We start from the raw sequence: 21,770 nt of genomic DNA on the forward strand, positions 1-21,770 counted from the left end.
GCTCTCCTAATATGTGGTGAAGATGTGCGAGAGCAGCACAGATCAACTCGAGTGAGAGTCTGGTTTTGCCCCCTTTTGAGGGCCCTACCTCAACCAATATAAAATCAAGGGGTACCACTACCAACCCATCACCTTGACAAATTCTCCATCTGAAATTGGTCCAAATCGGAATTCACACCCCTAGTTGAAAGGGCCCTAGTAAAATATGATCCTTCAACAACACTTGATTGGGGTGAGCAGTACTAGATGAATCTTGAAATGAAGCAAGCTTGATTCCCAGCACAGAGTAACTAAAGCTTCTTAAGCAGTTTCTCATGGAGTTGCACATCAAGTGGCTTAGAGTCAAAACCCATTGCATTGCATTTCAGCGGTTGCTTATGGAGTCTCTTGGGACCCAAGTCTTCACCACAACCTTGGGTCTACAAGCCCAGTGGAGAGCTAGGAGCCCAGGCGAAAGACGAGGTCGTTGGGCTTTAAACGTGATAATCCACTTAAGGGTAGCTAACCGGAATTTCCAGCCAAATCAAATCCACCGAACTGGTTTAATTTGGTTCAATTTCCGGTCCTACAATGTAAGGTTTTAATTTAGTTTGATTCAGATACGATTTCAAAGTAAAAACTCTTGATTCATCAACAAACATACTAGTTTTGATAAGAATACATATGATAATGGGGTCTCCCAGAACATGGTTATGGTATTCTTTTGCAAGAAAGAAAAAACCAATCTTTCTTTTTTGAACAAGTACAAACACATGTTCTGTTCCGTCTCACCTGAAAATGCAAAGTCAACTAAATTCTTTGATTAAGCGATCCAAATCCATAGACGACGATCCACCTTCCCTGGTTGCTTCCAGGGCAGCTTTTCGCAGCTCCATTGCTCTCACTCTTTTCGACTCTTTCCCACTCACTGACTCGGCCATGGCCTCAGCCAACTCGTCCGAGTTCGGTACCGTCGTCACACCCTCACATACCTTCTCTCCCACGCCCACCTCTTCTAGAAGCCTCGCGTCCACGAACTGATCCGCCGTCATTGGCCAAGCCAGCATAGGCACTCCGGCCACAATTGCTTCCAAAACCGAGTTCCACCCGCAATGAGTCAAGAACGATCCCACGGCTCGGTGTCTCAGCATGGAGACTTGAGGTGCCCATCCACGAACCACTACGCCTCTCCCTGCCGTCCGTTCCTCAAACCCATCTGGCACTACCCCATACTTCCCTGCCACGTGCACAACTGTGGGCTCCTTCACACACCACACGAAGTGGACCCCACTCCTTTCTAGTCCAACCGCCAGAGCTTCCATTTGCTCATTGGTCAACACGGCCTGGCTCCCAAAACACACGTAAACCACCGAGTTGTCCTCACGACTGTCCAGCCACGTCATTACGTTAAGTGCAGAAGCTGACGTGGACCCACCTCTCTCAGAGGCCGTAGGATCGTCGTTAGGCGGGAGCAGAGGCCCCACAGCCCATACTCGGCTGTGGCCGAGATCATTCTCGAGATGCCGAAGGTAGCGGGGTTCCAACTCGGCGAACGAGTTAAAGGCGATTCCCCAACTCGCGATGTTGTCTAGGAAATCTTCTCTGATCAACTCCGATTCTGGATCTCCAGGAATATAACTTCTGTACACAAGGGACAACTGCCGCCAAGGGTAAACCGGAGAACCAGGAATCTTCGGAAATGCGACGGGGAAATCAGGATCGTCTGCCTGCGGTGTTTCTTGCCAGAGGTAGTTGGTGATGGAGACGAACGCGGCGGCGGAAGGAGAGAAGACAATTCGAGGGATGTTGAGGTGGGAAGCGAGTTTGTGAGTCCAGCCGAGGAACATGTCGGAAATAATGGCGGAGGGCGGCGAAGGTTGGGAACGGAACCAGTTGAGGAGAGGATCGTGAAGCTGACGCAAGGCGGACATCATCGCTTTGAAGGCGGAACTGGGAAGTTCTTTAGCGTTCTCAACGCCGGGCGGTATAGAAGGGTGCGATGGGAATGGAAGAATTAGGGTTTTGACGGAAGGATGCGTTGAAAGCAGAGAATTGAGAGCAGGGAGGTTTTTAGGGGTTACAAGAATGGTGACGGTTAATCCTCGAAGGACAAGGTGGTGGGTGAAGTCGAGTAAAGGTAACATGTGACCTTGTGCTGGATACGGGAAAACAAGTATGTGAGCACCATCGCCGGCGGTTCCCATGATCTGCACTGTAGAAGAAGATTAACTAACTGCTCTTGCTCCTGCTCTTGAAACTGGTAAAGTGACAAAGGAAGTAAGGAAGAAGGAAATTTAGTCATAATTCTGAGACCCCTCACACGTATTTGTACAGGAAGCGAGACATGCGTGGAGAATAGTCTCTCTAATTAAGAATCCAAATTGGAGATTCCAGCCCTCTTGCCGAAAAAAGAAGAAGACTGCTGACCTGCTACCCCTGTAACATCTGTCCCAATTTAGTAGAAAGAAATATTCGCTAGTGGGTTTGTACCTATTTTCATGTATTTATGTTGCCCCTTCTGGTCGGATTTTTATTATTTGTAGCATTTGCTGTAGTTTATGTCACATTGTATTAAATAACTCCATAGGTATTTTGGTACCTCTACATTTGAAATTTGAAAATATTTTTTTTCTTTTTTTGAAGACTCTTAATGGTGGCTAATAGTAATAGTCGAGTTAAGACTTACATGTAATATATTGCAATAAAAAGACTCACTATTATTTTATGATCCGACTTACATGTAATATATTGCAATAAAAATACTCACTATTATTTTATAATCCACTATGGGATCACACTAAGGGGATCCATACGAAAAAAGTTCAAAAGTTTGACTTACTTACATACATTAGCACTTTGATTTCTTAATAGCCAAGGGTGTTATTGATATATAATTAGACTTCTATTTTTATAGGGTCTAATTAATAAATTAAATAGTTCATTAATTTTAAAGAATAGGTCAGGGTGGCATTGAAAATTTCTCAAAAGTTTGAAAAAGAACCAGAAGGACAAAGAATAAAAGAAAAGGAAGGGAGTTGATGCCCAACAGATACCATGGCATATTTTCTTCAAATGGTGTATATGATTAAAGAAAAACACTGTTTATGTGGTAGTAGTTGAAGATACTTTATTTAAAGAAGATAAAGTAACACGTTTTTCATTGGAGATGTTTCTTTAGGAAAAAAAATGTAGAAACGTAGTGGGGGGAAGTTTCATTTGGGTCATACCATTCTATATTGACCATAAAATGAATAAAGAATTTTTTTTTTCTTCTGAAATTTATGTTTAGTGGAAACAATTGGGATTTGATTCTTTGTTATCCGAAATCTTGTTAATTTAATTTGTTTTCCATGACTTAAGGTTCTCATAAAACATACTTTATGTTGATGTTATTATTTTTATGAATAATCAATTATAATAATAGATTATGAATGATAAATAATTTTTATTTGGTTATTAATAAACAAAATATATTATGTAATAAGAAATAGGTATGGTACCATTTGATGAATAATATATTATGTATCATCAGTTTGATTTTCAGTTTACCTTATAAGATATATATTGACAATAATTTTACACATGTTTGTTGATGGTGCTTGTATTATAAAGCATAAACAACTTTTGATCTACACATGGAGTGAGAGAAAAAACAAGATTTTGTTCTAATTTTTTGTAATTTTACTTTTTTACCCAACTTAAGAAATAATTTTGCACATGTTTGTTGATGGTACTTGTATAAATAAACTGATAAATCATAAACAACTTTTATTCTGTTTATGAATTTATGTCTAAATTAATTTATTATAATTATAAATAAGGGGTTGTAAATCATATCAAATGCATCTATTTATGTTTACAAGGCAAATAATCATAATTTTATTGATAAACAAATAATCATAAATTTGAACTATACCAAGGAGAACCTTGTAAATCATATATCTATTTATGTTTTTTTTTTTTTAATTTTTTTTTAAGTAACTTCTTACTATGGGGTATTGGGGTGGAAACTAAATTACTAATATACGCCATCGAGTGGGTGCGAACCCAAGACCTCCCCGTGAGAAAGCGAGTCTTTAATCTCTTGACTAACCCATCATTGGCTTACCAATTCAAGATTGACTATAAACTTTTGTGCAAACCAATGACTATCAGATCAAATTTTGAACTCCATCACCCCATGCAAGACAACACAAGGTATTAGATAGACCTATAAACGAATCATATTTGACTTGGATATACCATTGTTTGTATTTGAGTATGATAAGTAAAATTGTCACTTAGACTCTTATCTGATACTAGCAGAAATTAACAAAAGGTATCCAAATTTGAATCTAGAACTTTATCTGATATTTGATAGTTATCCGATCTGAAAAACTATATGATTACTAATTGCCGATGGTAATTTTCGATTTCCAATCCCCAATTATTGATTTCTGAATCCCTTACCAGCTTCTTAGTGAAGAAAAAAAATGTCTAATCTAATGAATTTTCCATAGTTTAACCAATGTTCGACATGTCGGCCCATGTCGTCGTGTCGAACCCTGGCGACACGGTGACTCAGGCGACTTTTGGTTGGTGTTCGATGAAACTGTTTCGAAGGGTATTTCAAGTCATTTTGACCTGAAATTTGACGTGTAGCCTAATTTGAGGTCAATAAATTTTTGTAAACATTATTTTTGGCTTGAAACATCACTTAATGTAAAGTTTTTGATTGGCACATATTTGACTATATGCGAGCAAAACCGGAAATTTGGAAAATTTATGTAAACTAATGTAAACAATGTAAAGAGAACACAATGCGCAACTAGTGAATATATGTACTAAAGTTTACAATTCATTATACAATTATGTTGAATATGGTTAATGCTTCACATTTTGTTGTTGACAAACACGGTGCTGGGGAAGTAGCCCCGGCGGGGGTGTGGGGGCAGCGCCCCCGGAGCTTGTAGAGGTCCTACATCACTTTGGCAAAAATTGAATGAAAAATCGGTGAAAACCCGAATAAATCTTTATTAAATATGTGAATTGGGCGATATATCGCTGAAATGTTGACTTTTTGGCAATATATCGTCAAAATGTTGACATTTCGGCAATATTTTGCCGACTTTTTTTGCAGAATTCGTATCGCCCCCTAGCGACTCGGCGATATATCGCCTTGTGTCCGCGATATATTGCCGACACAGTGTACCATGAGTTTAACTAATTATCAATGGATAATTGATAGGGTTTAGAGTGAGTTCAACCTATTAATTAGGGATGACCTTAGACTTTAGTGTTAAAAATTTCACTTGGGAGATGCCATTTAAAAAATATAATAATAATAATAATAATAATAATAATAATAATAATAATAATAATAATAATAATAATAATAATAATAATAAATATTTACTTTAATAGGATATTATCTGATCCAATAAGTAATTATTGGAATCTGAATTTGATTTTTCATTGGGCGGATGCGAATATTTTTCGATTTGGATATATATTAAATAATAAATATTTACTTTAATAAGATATTATTTGATTCAATAAGTAATTATTGGAATCCAAATTTAATTGTTTATTGAACGTAGGGGTGTCAATTTATAGCCCAAACTGTTAAAACCAAACCACCCGGCCCGTTATAGCCCTAACCGGCCCGAACTGAACCTTAATGGGCCGTAATTGGGCTAAGGGTTGTGGAGCCCACACCAACCCGAAACCGAACCGCAATTCGTTATAACCCGTTTTATAATTTTAAATTAAATAGTATTTGAATCATTATATTACCATTAGGTAGTTGGTATAGACAAGTAAAAAAATTAAGCATCAATTTAAAGATCAAATAATCATTTTACTACTTAATATTTAGGTTCTTGATTTCTATAGAATGAGTGGGTTTTTTTTTATAATGGAAATTGACTAATAGCAACTTTGTTTTCCATATAATTTTCGCTTTTGTTGTAGGATGCTCAATTGTTTCTTCTTATTCTTTTTCTTACACACCATAAACCGTTAGTAAACTCGAATCTAAACTGTTAGCCCAAACCGTTAGTTAGCCTGAACCCAAACCAAAGCGAAACTGAAACCGTTATTTTGATAATGGGCCGTGTTTGGGCTAGATGATTTTTAGCCCGAAACCGCTCCCAACAGCACCATTGACACCCCTAATTGAACAGATACAAATATTTTTCGACACGAAAAATTCCAAATTCGAATACCTATAAATAAATACGAATGTAAACTCATAGGTGGATTTGTTTGTTGGAGGATGATTTTTTCATGCTTTCAACCAACCATGGATGTTCCTTGTCTCATTCTTTTCGCATGCAACATGTACTGAATCCACTGATTACTTCTACCAAATACATGTACTGATTACACTTCTCACTAATTCCAATCCAACAGCCCAGATGGAAATGGGAATTGGGATAATCTGTGCACCCTCGTTCGATTAAAGCCACGTGTAAGTTCAAGCGTAGAAAGGAGCAGAGAACTGAGTAAGACCCGTTGAGAATTTTGTGACCGTTTCGAGCGAACCAGACGTATTCCTTGGATAGCGAGTCCTCGACCTCGACTACGAGGACCAATGGCTTCGGACTCAGAGCTTCGGAGTTCTACTGGAAATCAAACTTCGACAAGCGCAGATTTGGACGAAACTGAATCCCTAACTCCGTCAGTTTCTACATCGAAAGGGAAAAGGAAAATGGATGAAATCAACGACGTTGAAGGTGGTGAAGGTGAGGGCGCTGCCATGGATTCTGAACAGAAAACTTGCGGTATCTGTTTATTCGAAGAAGGCAAGGCCGTCAGAGGTTGGATTGATAGCTGCGATCACTACTTCTGTTTCGTCTGCATTATGGAGTGGTCTAAAGTTGAATCTCGTTGTCCTATGTGCAAACAAAGATTCAGTACCATTCGTCGCCAGCCGAAAGATGGGATTTTCGTTCGTGAACGCATTGTTAATGTCCCCGTTCGTGATCAGGTTCAGTTTGGTCGATTATTTTCTATGTTGAGAAACAATTTTATTTTTACTTTGTTATTTTATTCAATTTTATGGTTTTTTTGAAAGATTGTACTTCAATTCATTTAAGTTTCGTCTAGGTTTAGAAGGTCAATTCTTTTTGTTGTCTACATCTTATCCTAAAGATATGAATGATTGTATGATAGTGTGGTCCTGTGGTGAATGCTGTAAGGCATGCGGGGTTATAAGTTAGTGAATTCCCAAATACAATTTGTTTGTGCTTATTGTAGTGATTTTTTGGAGGTATTCAAAATCTTTTGGTGGATGGGACAAGGTAGAGATGAATCCCAAGTTAAGAGTTATGGAGATCAACTTTATTATTATAAGTTTTAAGATAAGCACGATAGAGGCAGAGTAAATTATCTGTGACTCTAGTCTTGGCCAACTAAGATAAATTTGAGAACCCTAGGCTTGCCATGAGTTTAATTGCTATTAGCAAACTAGTTGCAACCGAAAGCCTTGGGCAGGACCACAAATGAAGAGGAGGAGCCCGGTAGATTAGTAACAGGGCACTGAAAATTCAAAACTGGAGTAGGCATTCTGTTAATGAGGTAGGCTGCAGTGAGAAAATCATCACTTCAAAAATGAACAGAAACATGCATTTTAAACATGATGGAATGTAACACTTTCAACAGGTGACGGTTTTTGTGTCCCATTACACCTTTCTGGAAAGGTGTATGAGGGTGTCAAGACCGCTGGTTTGGTTTATGATACCTTGTGCTGCAAGAATAGATTAAAAGCTACAATCCATGTATTTGGTTCCATTTTCAGTTGAAAGACTTTCACTTTAACACCAGAATGAGTATGGACCATGTTGTGAAACCTCTCAAAACAGCTGCATACCTCATTTTAATGACATAACAAATATACCTAAGTAATACAAGTGTGCCAACAAATGAAGATAAGAGACCTGGCAGGCCTCAACGTCCAAACGTACCAAAAAGAAAGGGTGCTTCATTAATATTAATATTGCCAGAACTAGGATAAACACCAAAACTTCTTGGAAGGTCTCTCAGTGGGAAGAGTCACCACCTAGGGGAAAAGGTAGAAGCCTGATGAGTGGAAGGCTGAAGAAAGAGAGGCAGGAGAGAGGCAGTGAGGCAAGAGTGAGGTTGAGGGTGTCATACGGCAATGTTAGCGCTGTGGCAGCTCAACTGTGATATTAGGGTTTGGATCCCAAGATGAACCATTGCTCTGGTACAGTGATGATTTGTTGGTACAAATAATTTTGTCTATGAGAGAGCGGCAATGCTTTGAAGGATGGAAGCTGTTCATAGATGGCTTTAACATCTGGGGTTTGGGGTGTAGTTGATTCCATCTGGAGATCAAAAGGATCAGTTTCTTCATTGTTCGTTTAGCTTTTGGGGTGAGGATAACTGCATGGATTATTGTGCTTTACGCTGTGATGTGGTGTATGTGGAAATTAAAAATATATTGCTATCAGAAAATCAGTCTAAGTTCTTTGCAGGACATTTGCTGGTATGCACTGATGTGATGAATTTACCTTACATTGAAAAAATTGATTGCAGTTGATGGACCTGGTTATGGTTCCTGTAGATTTTTTCTGCTTGAACAGTATTCATGGTTCTAAAAATTGGTATTGGATTGAACTGAGCATCATATTGATGGGTTAACATTCCTGTTGTTTGGTTGTCCAGCTGGATGTTACCACCCAGAAACTGTCCAATCATTCATAAAAATCCTTACATCCTTGTGGGTATTAAATAAAAGTAGCATTCCCCATTTTCTTGTAATATCCATTGTTTGCGATTCTGTAATATATGATGGATACAGCTGGAGTGTGCCACGATAGGAGGTGTGTCCCTTTCATGGCTGGGTGACTTTATTTTGTTGGTTACTATTTCTGTTTCTTCACTTAGAGAGCTATACATGCTGGATCTATTAGGCTTCTAATGGGATCAATCCTGGACGGATAGTGGTCATTATTAGTATTTGTTAATTAGATAACGATTATATTATGACTTGTGGGTATTCATGTGATGATATCTTTGAGAATTGTGTACTTTGTTATTATGAATATTTGACAATATGTTTGAAAGATTTACTTCATTACATGTAAAAATTGCTTACTATTTATATACTCTAGTATTTAAACGAGGTGTAATTATGCATCAAGATTTGGCCATATATCGCCAATCAAGGCTGCAAATCCGAAGCACCAATTGAGGCAACCATACTTGTGATATGATCATTATATATATATAAAATAGGGTTTCCATGAAGTTTAGGCCTTAATTTGGCCTAAATCCCACTGGAACTTGGTAAAAAAATACCACAATTTTGTATAATTTTGATACCTCGGATATTTCAGGCTGACTCATTGAAACTCCAAAGTGCAATAGACCCTATGAGGAACCACGACCAATGTGGGAAGCATGCTCACATGCCTTGGTGCCAAGTGCTGCACCCACATGATTGATATTTCTGCCTTGTCAGGTAAATATGAGAGAGTCACAACAGGTCCGCTTTGGTGCAATCAAGATTTTTCCTAATGGAGTCTAAAAATTCTAGAACGACCTTGAAATCTTTGAAATTCATATCTTATCTGTGTACAGATTTGATGATCCAGATGACGTTGGAGATCATTTTCAAGTACTTGTAATGGTGTTAAAAGTGGAAACAAATTTAGTCAAAACAGATTTGGAAATTCCAATGGAAGATGGGTCCTGAAGTGCAAAACAGAATCCTTTGCCAAATATTTGCTGAATAGAAAAACTTTTAAACTATTTCTTTTCAGTACCGTTCTAACCCCGAGGATGATCTAACCAGTCAAGCTGCTTCTTGTTTAGCTGGCATAGGGGTTAGGGAATGCTGAACCCTCCCCTTGATCATAGTTGCCCATATGGAACTGGATTACCCGCTAGGTATGGGCATCCACCCCATACTAAACCAATAAGGGCCGAATGGGAGGGACATGCAGGGAACAGCGTGCACGCTTGTTTCCCCTTTTGAGTTACGGAAACTATTTGTACAAGGAATTTGGACAAAATTAATGTAGCTCGACTGATCAAATGATAATTCTCCAGGGTCCTGTATTTTTAGTCCTTATATGATTCAAATTCTGATCTCAAGTTTAGGCAATGCCTCCTCAGCCAAAATTATATCTCATACCGTACCCCGTGGTGCAGCATTTCTGTGACCATCCTGAAGGTCGAAAAGTTGCGGTGTCTACTTGAGGGAGGAAATGGAAAAGAAAGAAAGAAAGAAACACAACCAATACAATCCTAAGTGCTCCATCCACTAAATTATAAAGGCTACCATTGGTTTTTCTTTTATGATTCATTGATCAACTGAAAGTCCCAGTTATTATTGAAGATCAAGCAATCGCAGGAATGTTTCGATCTAAAGATGCAAGATCTTTGTCAAATTGCATTTAAAGGGTTTCAATTGATTTTGATTTGAGTCAAGCGGAGAAGATTATTCCAATCAGATATCATTATCTAGAACAAAAGGGCCGTGTGTACTTGATTGACCAATTATTTTTACCAGAACTATGACCTGTTGTTGTAACTATTTATGAGAAATAGAGGTATGGATCATCTAAAAAGTAAATCTTACTGACTTCACAATTGAAACCCTCTCTCCTCCTCCAAAAATAAATAAACAAATAATTAAAAATGGAGAGGGACGGTTTGGCATCTCTTGATCCTTCATGTTCCACTTCAAAATATCTTATACATGACATTTTCTATCCTCTGTTTGGTCATGCAAGTAGCAGTAAAGTGGATGTATCCTTGTCTCTACCCTAATGGAGCATGGTATTTTTATATGGTGGTTGATTTGGCTTATGCTTTGCAGGTATACCATCCTTTCGGAAATGTCACTACTGGGCCTTCTGATCCATATGCAGAAGTTCGATGTAGTGAGTGCAATGGTAAACAAGATGAAAGTTTACTACTCCTTTGTGATCTTTGTGACTCAGCTGCTCATAGTTACTGTGTTGGATTGGGGGCAACAGTTCCTGAGGGTGATTGGTACTGTTGTGATTGTTCCATTTCTAGAGATGAGCATTCTAATTGTGAACTGGAAGCTGATTCTGGCACTAATAAATTCTCTATTAAATTTGAAGCGACACCAAGTGAGGCCCATGTTTCTATTTTTGACATTGTCCATGAATCCAATAGGCCAGTTGTTGACAGAACATCTGCTGACTCAAACCGATCTTCAATTGCTGGTACTCCACCGAGGGAAAGCAGTGCAGGATCTAAAGTAAAGTATCGTGATGCACGGACATTACGTCGATGCCGTAACGTGTACAGCCGCATAAAGGTCTTCCGTGAAAACTGGAATGCGTTGCGAGCCAGGTCCTTGCATTTTTCTTCTAGTATGCTTGATTCCAGTGGAAACAACAGTAGAGAAGTATGTCCAGATATGTCAAGCCATTTACAGTCTTCATCTTCCATGAGTTGTGAGCAGATACCTTCTGAAGATAATACCATTTCTGGAGATTGTGTCATCCAATAAGAACCCTTATGATACTAATAGAGCCTGGAAAATGTTTGATATTGCTAAATCAGTGCAACGAGCTCATCGAGGCTCCAGCATTAATCTTCAGACCCCTAATCATCCGTCAGCCAATTTGCTTTCATCAAAAAAAGCAGCTAATGTAAATCCTAGTTCTCTTGTATCTAGGAACAATTTCACTGCATCTAAAGATCTTAGAAGTGCATTGGAGAAGAATAATAAGAGCCACTCCCTTGATGTGGCAGTAGAGAACCTTAGACCTCAGAAGTTTGCAAAGCAAACACCAAGCAGGGATATGATGGAGACTTTGAACTCAGACACGGGCTATCCAGTTACTCATCTGTCTGAATATTGTCAATTGCCATCTGCTAGGCAGCTTCAGACACTGATGGGTGTTGCTCAAAAATTCGAAGGCCACAATTCACTGAAAACCTCAAATGGTGCCTCCTCAAACTCAACTAATGCTAGAGATGGGTCAGCAAACTCAACGATTGTGGTTGATTCATCACCGCAATGCTATGATACTTCTCATAGGAAAGCTGAGATTTGTGCATCATCTGGGTGCAAGGTGGATCCTCCTAAATCAAATGGAGAGCTGGAAAAGAATCATTCTCCTGCTGCATATATGGGAAGAGAAGATGATGCCAAGAGTGAGGTCCAATCACTGGTTAAGCTCAACTTGAAGTTGCTTAACAGAGACAAACGTTTAGGTATGAATCATCCAATATTTTCTTTTCAATTTGTTCTTTTGATGGTCTTCAGTAGTGCCAGTAGATAATTATTTCCTATTTTTCCTGGCTTTGACATCATTATGCTTCTTTTTTTCCCAGCCGATTACCTTTTCAAAGTAGACCAGAACTTCTTGTTCAATGAATGTTCTGATTATGCTTATTGTCAATACCTTCCCCACCCATTCCAAGCCAATATAAAAAACTGCAATTTTTGGCCTTACAAGGTGCAAATGCTTTGTTGGTTCTATGTGGATCTCTTGGTTCAATTTATTGTTACGATCGTGGGTGCCATTATGCACTTTTATGGTGAAATACAATTTAGTTAATAGTCCTTCAGACATATTGGAGTTTGTAATGAGACAGACTCATTGTGAGGAGATAAAGATTTGAAAATGGTGCAATGCAACCATGTTCATCAGGTTCAAAAACCGTCTGCAAAAGAAAGAGAGGGAACTCCATGAAAGTCTTGCATCTCATGTGGAAAGAAAGATCCTAAAATATTGCAGAAGACCAGACATCTACTATTAGGGAATAGACCTAGACTTATCTGGGGCATGGTTTGGCTTCAGTTACTTATTTAAAATGGAGGTTAGACCTATTTGAGTAGTCAAAACAGTAGTCAAACAAGATCTTTCACAGAGGATGAATTCCATACTTGAAAGGTTATCTATAGCACAAAATCAGATGGGAAGCAAGACTAAGACCTAGAGTGTTATCTTAATGGTAACACTAGTTGCACTACCCGTGGGATAAAGATGTTTTGGCCAAGAAAAGCTATCATCCCAAGTCTTGACAAAGGGAAGCTTCTTTGACAATCGAGCTTCTTATTTTCACGCTACAGCCCCTTTTATTGACTTGAGATATTTTACTAGTTTCCATTCATATTAGACTGGACTTGAGCTAGCCCATGAAGACCATATTATGTGGGCTAACTCTAACCAACTTGAGTAGTCCTAGCCCATGAAAGCCATGGCTGATGTGGGTCATATAACCCCTTGGGCTTCAGCTTTCGAGAATATGTCTTCAGCGTTAAATCAGGACCAGCAGTCACTTCTGAGGCTTATTAATCATACTAATTATTTAGGTTGGTTTACAGTAGGGCTTATGGTTTGTTTAAGGCTAGACAATGGTAGCTTTTGAAGTTTGCAACAGTTCAGTTATTCTGCGAGAGTTTAATTGATGAGAGCAGCTAGTTATATGGGTAAAGATATTTTTTACTGGCTGTAAATTAGGCCATTTAAACCTGACAGAGATCCAAATATGAACACAACGATATCAGATTATATAATAATTGGGAAAAAAATCTAATTGTAAATACATAGGTTACAGCTACAAGCCTGGTCTAATTCTGCCACACAAGAATGCAATAAATCTGACTTGGCATGTAAATGCTAAATAGGGAGCTTGAGATCTGTATGTCAGCAAATTTGCAGTGTCTTTGAGTTGCCATGCAAAAGAATCAAAGCCATAGTTGCATCTTACTTGTACCCCTCGTCTTACAATGAGAAGCTCCCTCTGATGTCTAATGAAATAGAGAATGGAAAAAATATATATCTACTAGGGTACTGTTTATGGTGCTCCTGGATCTTCCTTCAAGCTGTGTTCAAATCACAGGCAGAAGTATTAGGAGCTTCTGGATAGTGATTGAGATGCTGACAGACCGTTTAATGATGCAGATGCCAAGATGTTTGGCAACAAATATGTCAAGGGAGCTCAAGAAAACAGCCTTACCATTTGGTGAACCAACCTCTTGGGCCAAATAGTCAACCCATGTGTTGTGTGGCTGGGAGTTGCTGTCTCTCAAACCCAGATTGTGGGAGTATAATTGTCATTCTCGGAGAACAGTTTTTCATTTCTAGAACTGTTATGTGCTGGCTGAATGGCATCTTTGGTACAGAGACCACATGGAGATTTTTGCTGAAGATCTCCCTCCCCCCCCCCCCTCTGTTTTAATAGTCATAGTTTCTATTTTGATGTTGCTAGAATTAGTTTATATTTTAAGGTCAAGTTAGAATTAGTAGTTTCTTTTCTCATCCGACTTGGAGGAAAATCACTAAGCCATGTAAAGGCTGTAAGAGCCTCCCCACAATGTTTAAGAGTTGGAATGAAGATTGTATTGGAGCATTGATATTCTCTTGGCCATTGTGAGTGATAAGAAGAGCTGAATGAGCCTGGCTAAGAGGGCCCACTCCATCTATAATTTTTGCTTTCTAGTTTCTTTTCTCTTATTTATTCTTCTTCTGATCCAACTTTTACTGAGAGAGGTCATCTGAGACTGCTGTGAGTCCCCTTCATCATCAATTTTGTTATTCCGTTTGAATAGACCTGCTGTTATGTAGCTTTTTAATATTGCTGCAACGTCAGGCCTAGCCATCTTGTGATCATCATCCTCTGTTGCAATACCTTGCTGGGTTTTGCACACCATCCCACTTTCCATTCCTGTCATTTGATCCGCATTTCCATCTTGCTCCCTTAGTTGACTCCTACAATCCTAGACCTTCTAATCCTATTTCACCCAACAGAATTTTGCCAATCTTTGAGCATAGCCTGACCACCATAGCCTTCCACTCAGTTCTATTTTGGTTTCATTCCATTGGCTAGTTTGGCCTGCAGCACCATAGTTACTAAATTTTGAAGTTGTCATATCTTTTGATTGAACCATCTGGAGTTGATGAAAATTTCAGGACATATTCTCTCCCATACAAACTACATTGATGAGAACTTGGGCCCTTTCTATATGCTGGTTTCGTTTGGAACCCAAGTTGCTTATATTCAGCAGTACTTTCTAATTTCTTTTGTGGGTTTATTGGGGGCAAAATCAGACCTAATTTGGCACTTCATTGCTTAACATCTGGAATTTTGAGTTAAGTTACTCTAATAAATACATTATTGCTCTATGCCCTTTTCTTCCTCTTTGCTGTTCATTCTTATCTTGATAAAACCCCTTTGTAAAATTTCTCAGGAGAAGAAGAAAAGAAAAATGAAAAAAAGTTAAATTTGATGGTAACCCTCCCAAGAATGGCAGCATCAAACATGGCTTTATCCCAACAAATGGGGTTGGCCACCTGGATCCTTGTTTCCCAACCAGCTCACTTGATGTTGTACATGTTACCTATCTAATGCCATAATAGTAATCCCCTCAACACCCACCTCAACCCCCCCCCCCCCCATCCCCCCTTTTTTCTTTCTTTTCCTCTCCTAGGCACCTAAAATTTTACAACTAACTGATGTAGATAAGTCACTTAGAGGGCTTTTCTTAGCAGAGATAGCCATGGGGTGTGTGTTGCATAACCGTTGGGATTTTGATCCCATGGGTTTACTTTGTAATTGACTAGTCTAATAGCCTAAAATATTGGCAGAAAGTTGGAAAACTGGATACTTAATCAGTTTATCTAGAGTGCTGTTGAGTCTGTTTCTTTTATTATTTTAGTTTCATAGTCCATTTAGGTCACCCTATTTGTCAAAGGTAGGGGTTAGGCCTTTCCCCTTAGTTGAGTATATTGTCTCTTCTATACAAGTTTGTAATGGAGGACAGCAACGTACGCATTTGATTTCCGAAATATTGGCTTAAGCCTATGTGAAATCCTGAGATAGGACAGTTGAACCAAGGCAAAGATTGCCAGTATCACCTTTGCCTATTTCCTTCTTGTATCAGTTTGATTCCAAGCCCTAATTCAGTCAAACTAAGTTTGAGAGCTACAAACTTCTAGGATTTCTTGTCCACAGCTTCGCATTGATCTCCGAAGATTACTGCATCAATGTTACTGCTGCCTGACTGTATCTCCATCAATTGAATTGGTAGAGACCATATACTCTTTGATTGGAAGCGTTCTATTATTTGTTTCTCTTGTTCACTTGTGGTTATGGATTTGAGATCGTATCATTCTTGTCCAACCAAATTTCTCTTCTTTCCACCAAACCAATTTTTAGGCATCATTGTTCTCCTTTGTCATCTTTTCGTTTTCTATTTGATCCTGCCTGGAATTTGACCTCTTGTCTTTGATTACTTACATGCCCTGCCAAAGAGCTTTTAAGCTCCATTATTTTGACTAACTATCCCCTACCCAATAAATAAATAAAAGAACTCAGCTATTGGTAGCATAGTTCAGTGTCCATAATAGTGTATTTGAGATTTTAAATGTTATGAAACCGGTGGCTATGGTTTACATTAGAACTGAAACTTTCCATTACTGCTGGTAACCAACATTATTATTGAAGAAACAGTCTACATAATGGAACAGTAAATATAGCTGAGATTTGTTTGTTTTATAAGCCATGAATGGCAATAACTTGATGTAAGTCTGAGTGTTGCTTATTCTCTGTTCAGTCCGTTGGTTCATCAATTACTTTAATCAAGCTTTATCATGAAAAACTGGCACTGCTTTTGCAGGGGTTGACGGATTCAAGGAAGTTGCAAGGCAGGCCACCCATACCATTTTGGCAGCATGTGGTTTAAACCACAGCAAATCCCTTGTCCGCCCCTTTCAGAACCCAACATGTAGCCATGCATCACTTGGCCGGAAGATTTATATATCGAAGTTGATGCCTAGTTGCTGCAGAGAATGCTTCTTTGTTTTTGCAAAAGATGTCGTGAATTCCATCATGGCCGAGAAAATAGCAGGTCTGTGAACTTCTTAATTGGACTTATAGAGTTAAAGCTTCCCATGTTTGTACTCATTGATGATGGGAACTTCATGGTCGAACTTTGGGGTTTAATTTTCCCATGTTTGTACATGTTGATATTGGGAAATTCATAGTCATAACTTTTCAACTTCTCCCATGTTTGTACTTAGATAATGGGAACTTCCTGGTTGGACTTTTCATGTCTAAAATTATAGAGATGGTGTGACGAAGTTAATGGTGGAATGTATTTCACTGATCCTCATATAGAAGAGTAATGTTTTTTTTTTTTTGGAACATGCGTTTTTTTATATACAGGGGGAAGAGTAATGTTTTTTTATGTTGGAACAAGTGACTGCGCGATTTCAACGTGGTCGTCTTCGTCTTTGTTATTTTCTCAGTTGAGTTTTATTAGAAAAGTGGAAGGAAACTTGAAAACTAAATCGGGTTCGAAGATATTAGTCGGGTTTTATAGTAGCGTGGGTTTCAAGTTGGGTAAAGAAGAAGCTGTTTTACTGTAGCATTCATATTAGAATCAACACGTGGCATTCTTTGAGGGTTCACTAGGCACTCTATGAGAGAGATCGTTCAAGAGAGGATCCAAACCCGGGGTCTTTTGGGTGGTTGTTGCTTTAACTTCTTCTCCAAGGAAAATAACCTCTGTAGCACCAGTGAAAGCATCATTTGTATTGCACATTTCTTCTTTGGAGGGCGAGACATGGTCAAAAAAGTCCTTGGTAGGTCCAACACTTGATCTGATAATTTTCTTTTCTCTGACTAGCCACAAATCCCCATCTGGAATCATATTTTCTTTTGGTAGAATCTGATTTCCAAATTAAGCACGTGATTTATATGGACATGATTTTGCAAGATGGGTTTTTGTTAGTTATTTTGAGGGTCTCTAAGAGGTTTATCTAATAGTTGAATGCATCAACAGAAGTGAATCAAGTCACCAGTGGTCAATGTTACAAAGCTTGAGCTCCAAGATACGTTAGGTATATAAGAGGCTCCACAAGCAAGCAAGAAATCTTACAGAAACAGATCAAAACTCAGATATTAGCTTCTGCCAGTGACACAGAAATTCATTTTGATATTGTCGAGTCCAGTTACTTGAAGAGGAGGTGCAAACTAGTCCAAGAGCACAACAGAAGAAAAAGAAGATGAGCAGCGGAGATAAAAGAGTTGCTGGTGGTTGGTACTCGCCAATATTAAGAAGAGTTCTTAGATACTTCTGTGTGTCTGGAGGAGTTGATGACAAAGTGAAGAAGGCTCCGAAGTCTCCGAAGTCTGCACTGCCCACAGGGCCAGAAGCAGCTATGGTTGCTGCAGCTAAGCATTTCTCTTCCCCACACAAAGTGCTGATAGGCTAAGTTGCTCAGTCTCATCTCAAGGTGTAGCTAGATGGAATATGGTTTTAGTCATGGGCATCGGATCCGGTGTCACCGATCCTAGACACCGATCCGGATCCCTGTTGCCTTGAATCGGCTTGGATCAATCCAAGACCAATCTGACGAAGCACGGACTCGGTCATGCTTTTCATTATTTATAGAATATCGTAGTCGAGATGCGTATAAAGCTGTCCCGGATAAACCTCAAATCTAAAAATAGCCAATTGATTAAGTCTTCCGTTTTATGGTTGTAAACTCTGAATTGTTCAGATATTGGTATTATGGGACGATATAGGTGTGAACAGTGTAATCGGATGGATGGCATATGGATCCATCAATCCAACGGTCCTTGTATTAGTTTGCAATAAATAATAAAGCGCATTTGTTCCCCCAAAAAAAGAAAAAAACCCAGTAATGTATCATGGATTGTTCTCTGTCATTTCTCTCCTTTTGAATTGAAAATTATTCTAAAAGATGAAAAACTTCTACGTCTTTGCTTTGAAGAGAACTCACGAGAAACTACCTCAAAGATTAAAACCCAGAATCCATAGACACTAATATTGGTCAAAAGAGATCTGCCCGTCATACATGTTGATATCAGTTTCTCATGCCAGACTCAAATTCAGGAAACACTACAGTGGGCATTGCAGAACCAAAAGATGTGAACCAGAGATGCGATTCATGATTTGTTTAGAGACCTTTGAGGATGATGAGCCTCACGCACACCATGTATGTTTGGACATACTTCCACCTCAAGATTCTTCTTGTTTGGTAAGCTGTCATTAAAATGTTGACTTTTGAGTGAACCATCATTCAGATGTTGATTTTATTTAATTGAGCAATCAAGTAGCCTCTCATTTTATCATCCTTCCCCGTCTGAACCATTTTGACTTCTTCTTCAACCACCAACCCTCTCTGCCCAGAGCAATAACCAGCATGACGATCCCTGAACCATGGACTGGGAAGAAGAATCCTAAGAGAAAGGCTAAAACTTCAATCCAACAACACGAAAAATTAAGATCATCTTATTCTGATCTTGAAGCTGGAGACGAAGGAAAGCACCTTTCTCCAAGTAGCACAGGAGATTGGGTGATCTCCATCAAAGAGAAGCTTGATGAAATCTCACAAAGTGAAGCTACTGATTCCTGGCTCAACTGCAGCATCTTCAAAGTCCCCAGTAACCTCAGAGAAATTGACCCAAAAGCCTACGATCCCCAAATAGTCTCCATTGGTCCTTACCATCGTCATAAAACCAACCTTAGTGGGAAGGAGAAGGACAAGTGGCACCTCCTTCATCATCTCCTTGAACGTACAGGGCACCCAGTGGAGCTATACTTACAGGCCATGGTCGACGTTGAAGAGGAGACTAGAAGCTGCTACTCAGAATCTCTGGAGAACATTGATAGCAGAGAATTTGTGGAGATGATGTTGCTTGATGCTTCCTTCATAATTGAATTGATGAATGTATCAGTTAAGGGGTTTATACACTGTGGTTACTCTTGGAGAGAACCCATCTTTACTTCCCGTGGTTTCCTGCCATCTATCCAAAGGGACTTGCTAATGCTTGAAAACCAGCTTCCTCTCTTTGTATTAGACCGATTATATGCTCTCACCTGCAACCCAGAGGAACTTATCACAGTAAGTCAACTAGCAATTCAATTCTTCGACTCTATCATCCCATGTTGCCACAATCTAGAGCCTGGGTTGAAGAAAATCAATGAGCCAGGCCTACATCTTCTCCATGTTGTTCGCCAGGGTATGCTTCCCACCAGTGCTGCATTTTCCTGCATTGGCTGTGAACCTGAAAAGAAAAAGCAGACCCAAGCACTAATGCATTGTGTTATAACATTGAGGGACTCGGGAGTAAAATTCAAAAGAAGGGCAACCAGAAAGTTCATGGATATTGAATTCAAGAATGGAGTTCTTCACATCCCTACCTTGGTAATCCATGACTCAACCAAGTCCATCTTCCTCAATCTTATGGCTTTCGAGCAATGTTATCCGAATTGCAGTAATGATGTTACCTCCTATGTGAATTTCATGGATGGACTAATAAATACTCCTGGAGATGTGGGGTATCTACGTCACCGAGGGATCATTGATCATGGACTTGGGAGTGATGAGGAGGTTGCTTTTCTCTTCAACAAGATCTGTAGACAGATTGCCTTTGACATCAACGATTGTTATTTATCTGGTGTATCAATCTCTGTTAATAGATACTTTGACCAGAAATGGAATACATGGAGAGCCATGTTGAAGCATGAGTACTTTAGCAACCCTTGGGCCATTGTCTCTCTCCTAGCTGCTGTCCTCCTCATTGGGCTTACTTTAACTCAAACGTTCTACAATGTACTTGCCTACTACATTCCTCCCTCTTAGAACTACAAAATGTGTTACTCCTATTACTTCCTAAGTATCTTAAGGGAATCTTAATAAGAATGAACCTTTAATATTCAATGTGCTACTGAAAGAAGGTTTTTCCCTTTGCATATAAATAGATGTAGATGAGCTCCAGTGATGCTTTACCAGTGCTCCAAGCTATCTGGTAAGCAGTAACACTTAGCTAATGATTCAATGAAGGCTCAAGATTTGAGCAAACTCCTTTCTGATGATCAATGCAATTTCTGACACTTAGTTTATGTTTGAACCATTTATTTTGATTTACTCTCAGATCACAAAGTACAGTAGTGTTACCTCCCCAATCTTCACATGGTCCCATACTTTTGGAAGGATCAAAGAGCTAGGAAAAGATTGAATGGCTTATCCAGCTCAAAATAAAGCTGCATGACCCACTTGATAAAAACAGAATGGTTTTCTCATACCCTAACTACTGGTGTATCTCATTCAGTGGGATTTAAGAAGACAATCAGAGAATTCATAAGAACACATCAAATGGTGCATGGCACTTCAAGAGATATGATACAGGGACTATTTTAAATGGTGTGTAAAAAATTCAACTGACCTCTGTAGCATGGGCTGTGGAACAAGTAAGAAAACAAATATGGGTCTGCTTGTTTTTTCTTTCTTTGCTGGGGAAAAATACATGATATTAATTTAAATGAGTGTGATGTTTACTACAGCCTCATAAAACATTAAGATTTCTACTCTTATTCAGAGGTAGAACAATGGAGAGATGTAGAATCAATATCCTTGTAACAGAATTTGTTTAAGAAACATTACCACATTATTGACCTTTTACATTCCATCTCTTCCTACATCATCCATATTCACCAAGTAAGTGGGAAAAAAATATTTCTTTACTGTTCATAATGTTAACTTGTGTATCTAATGGACAGACAGGGTTACAGACACCAACATTTAGCTTTCTCCAATGTTTTTAACATTCTCAACAGAACTATGTAAGTTTCTTCTATGTTAGTAAGTAACAAAAACAAATAAAATGAGGATGAAAAGAAACTTGCAACATTTTGGTAGAGGTGCAAGCTGGATGACCTGAAAAACCTGATTGATTTGCCAAGTGAAGTTCTACCCTGTTCTGCCATCAAGTATAAGAGGGGGGAAAAAAAATTTAATTATTATCCCTCAGAAGCTCATATA

General features: G+C 38.8%; 3 protein-coding genes across 4 annotated transcripts; 2 read left to right on the forward strand and 1 right to left on the reverse strand.

Moving 5' to 3' along the window:
- Positions 1–199: 199 nt before the first annotated feature.
- UGT89B1 (UDP-glucosyl transferase 89B1) lies at positions 200–2,366 on the reverse strand. The gene has a single exon (XM_089159034.1). The coding sequence runs from the start codon at positions 2,181–2,183 to the stop codon at positions 786–788; it is 1,398 nt and encodes a 465-aa protein (XP_089015160.1). The 5' UTR covers positions 2,184–2,366; the 3' UTR covers positions 200–785.
- A 4,131-nt stretch (positions 2,367–6,497) lies between these two features.
- LOC149013313 (uncharacterized) lies at positions 6,498–17,684 on the forward strand. Of its 2 annotated transcripts, XM_089159040.1 has the most exons (4): positions 6,498–6,949; positions 9,321–9,445; positions 10,808–12,183; positions 16,595–17,684. In XM_089159040.1, the coding sequence occupies exons 3-4, from the start codon at positions 11,505–11,507 to the stop codon at positions 16,831–16,833; spliced, it is 918 nt and encodes a 305-aa protein (XP_089015166.1). In that variant the 5' UTR covers positions 6,498–6,949; positions 9,321–9,445; positions 10,808–11,504; the 3' UTR covers positions 16,834–17,684. The 2 variants fall into 2 exon arrangements, with proteins under 2 accessions (XP_089015166.1, XP_089015163.1); XM_089159037.1 differs by lacking the exon at positions 9,321–9,445 and having other exon boundaries at positions 16,595–17,681.
- Positions 17,685–18,654: 970 nt separating this feature from the next.
- Positions 18,655–20,676, forward strand: LOC149013314 (UPF0481 protein At3g47200-like). Its single transcript, XM_089159036.1, has one exon. The coding sequence runs from the start codon at positions 19,149–19,151 to the stop codon at positions 20,589–20,591; it is 1,443 nt and encodes a 480-aa protein (XP_089015162.1). The 5' UTR covers positions 18,655–19,148; the 3' UTR covers positions 20,592–20,676.
- The last annotated feature ends 1,094 nt before the right edge of the window (positions 20,677–21,770 follow it).

The sequence above is a fragment of the Hakea prostrata genome, chromosome 6 (assembly GCF_041222555.1).
Source record: "Hakea prostrata isolate BN-2017 chromosome 6, UWA_Hpros_2, whole genome shotgun sequence".
NCBI classification, from domain to species: domain Eukaryota; kingdom Viridiplantae; phylum Streptophyta; class Magnoliopsida; order Proteales; family Proteaceae; genus Hakea; species Hakea prostrata.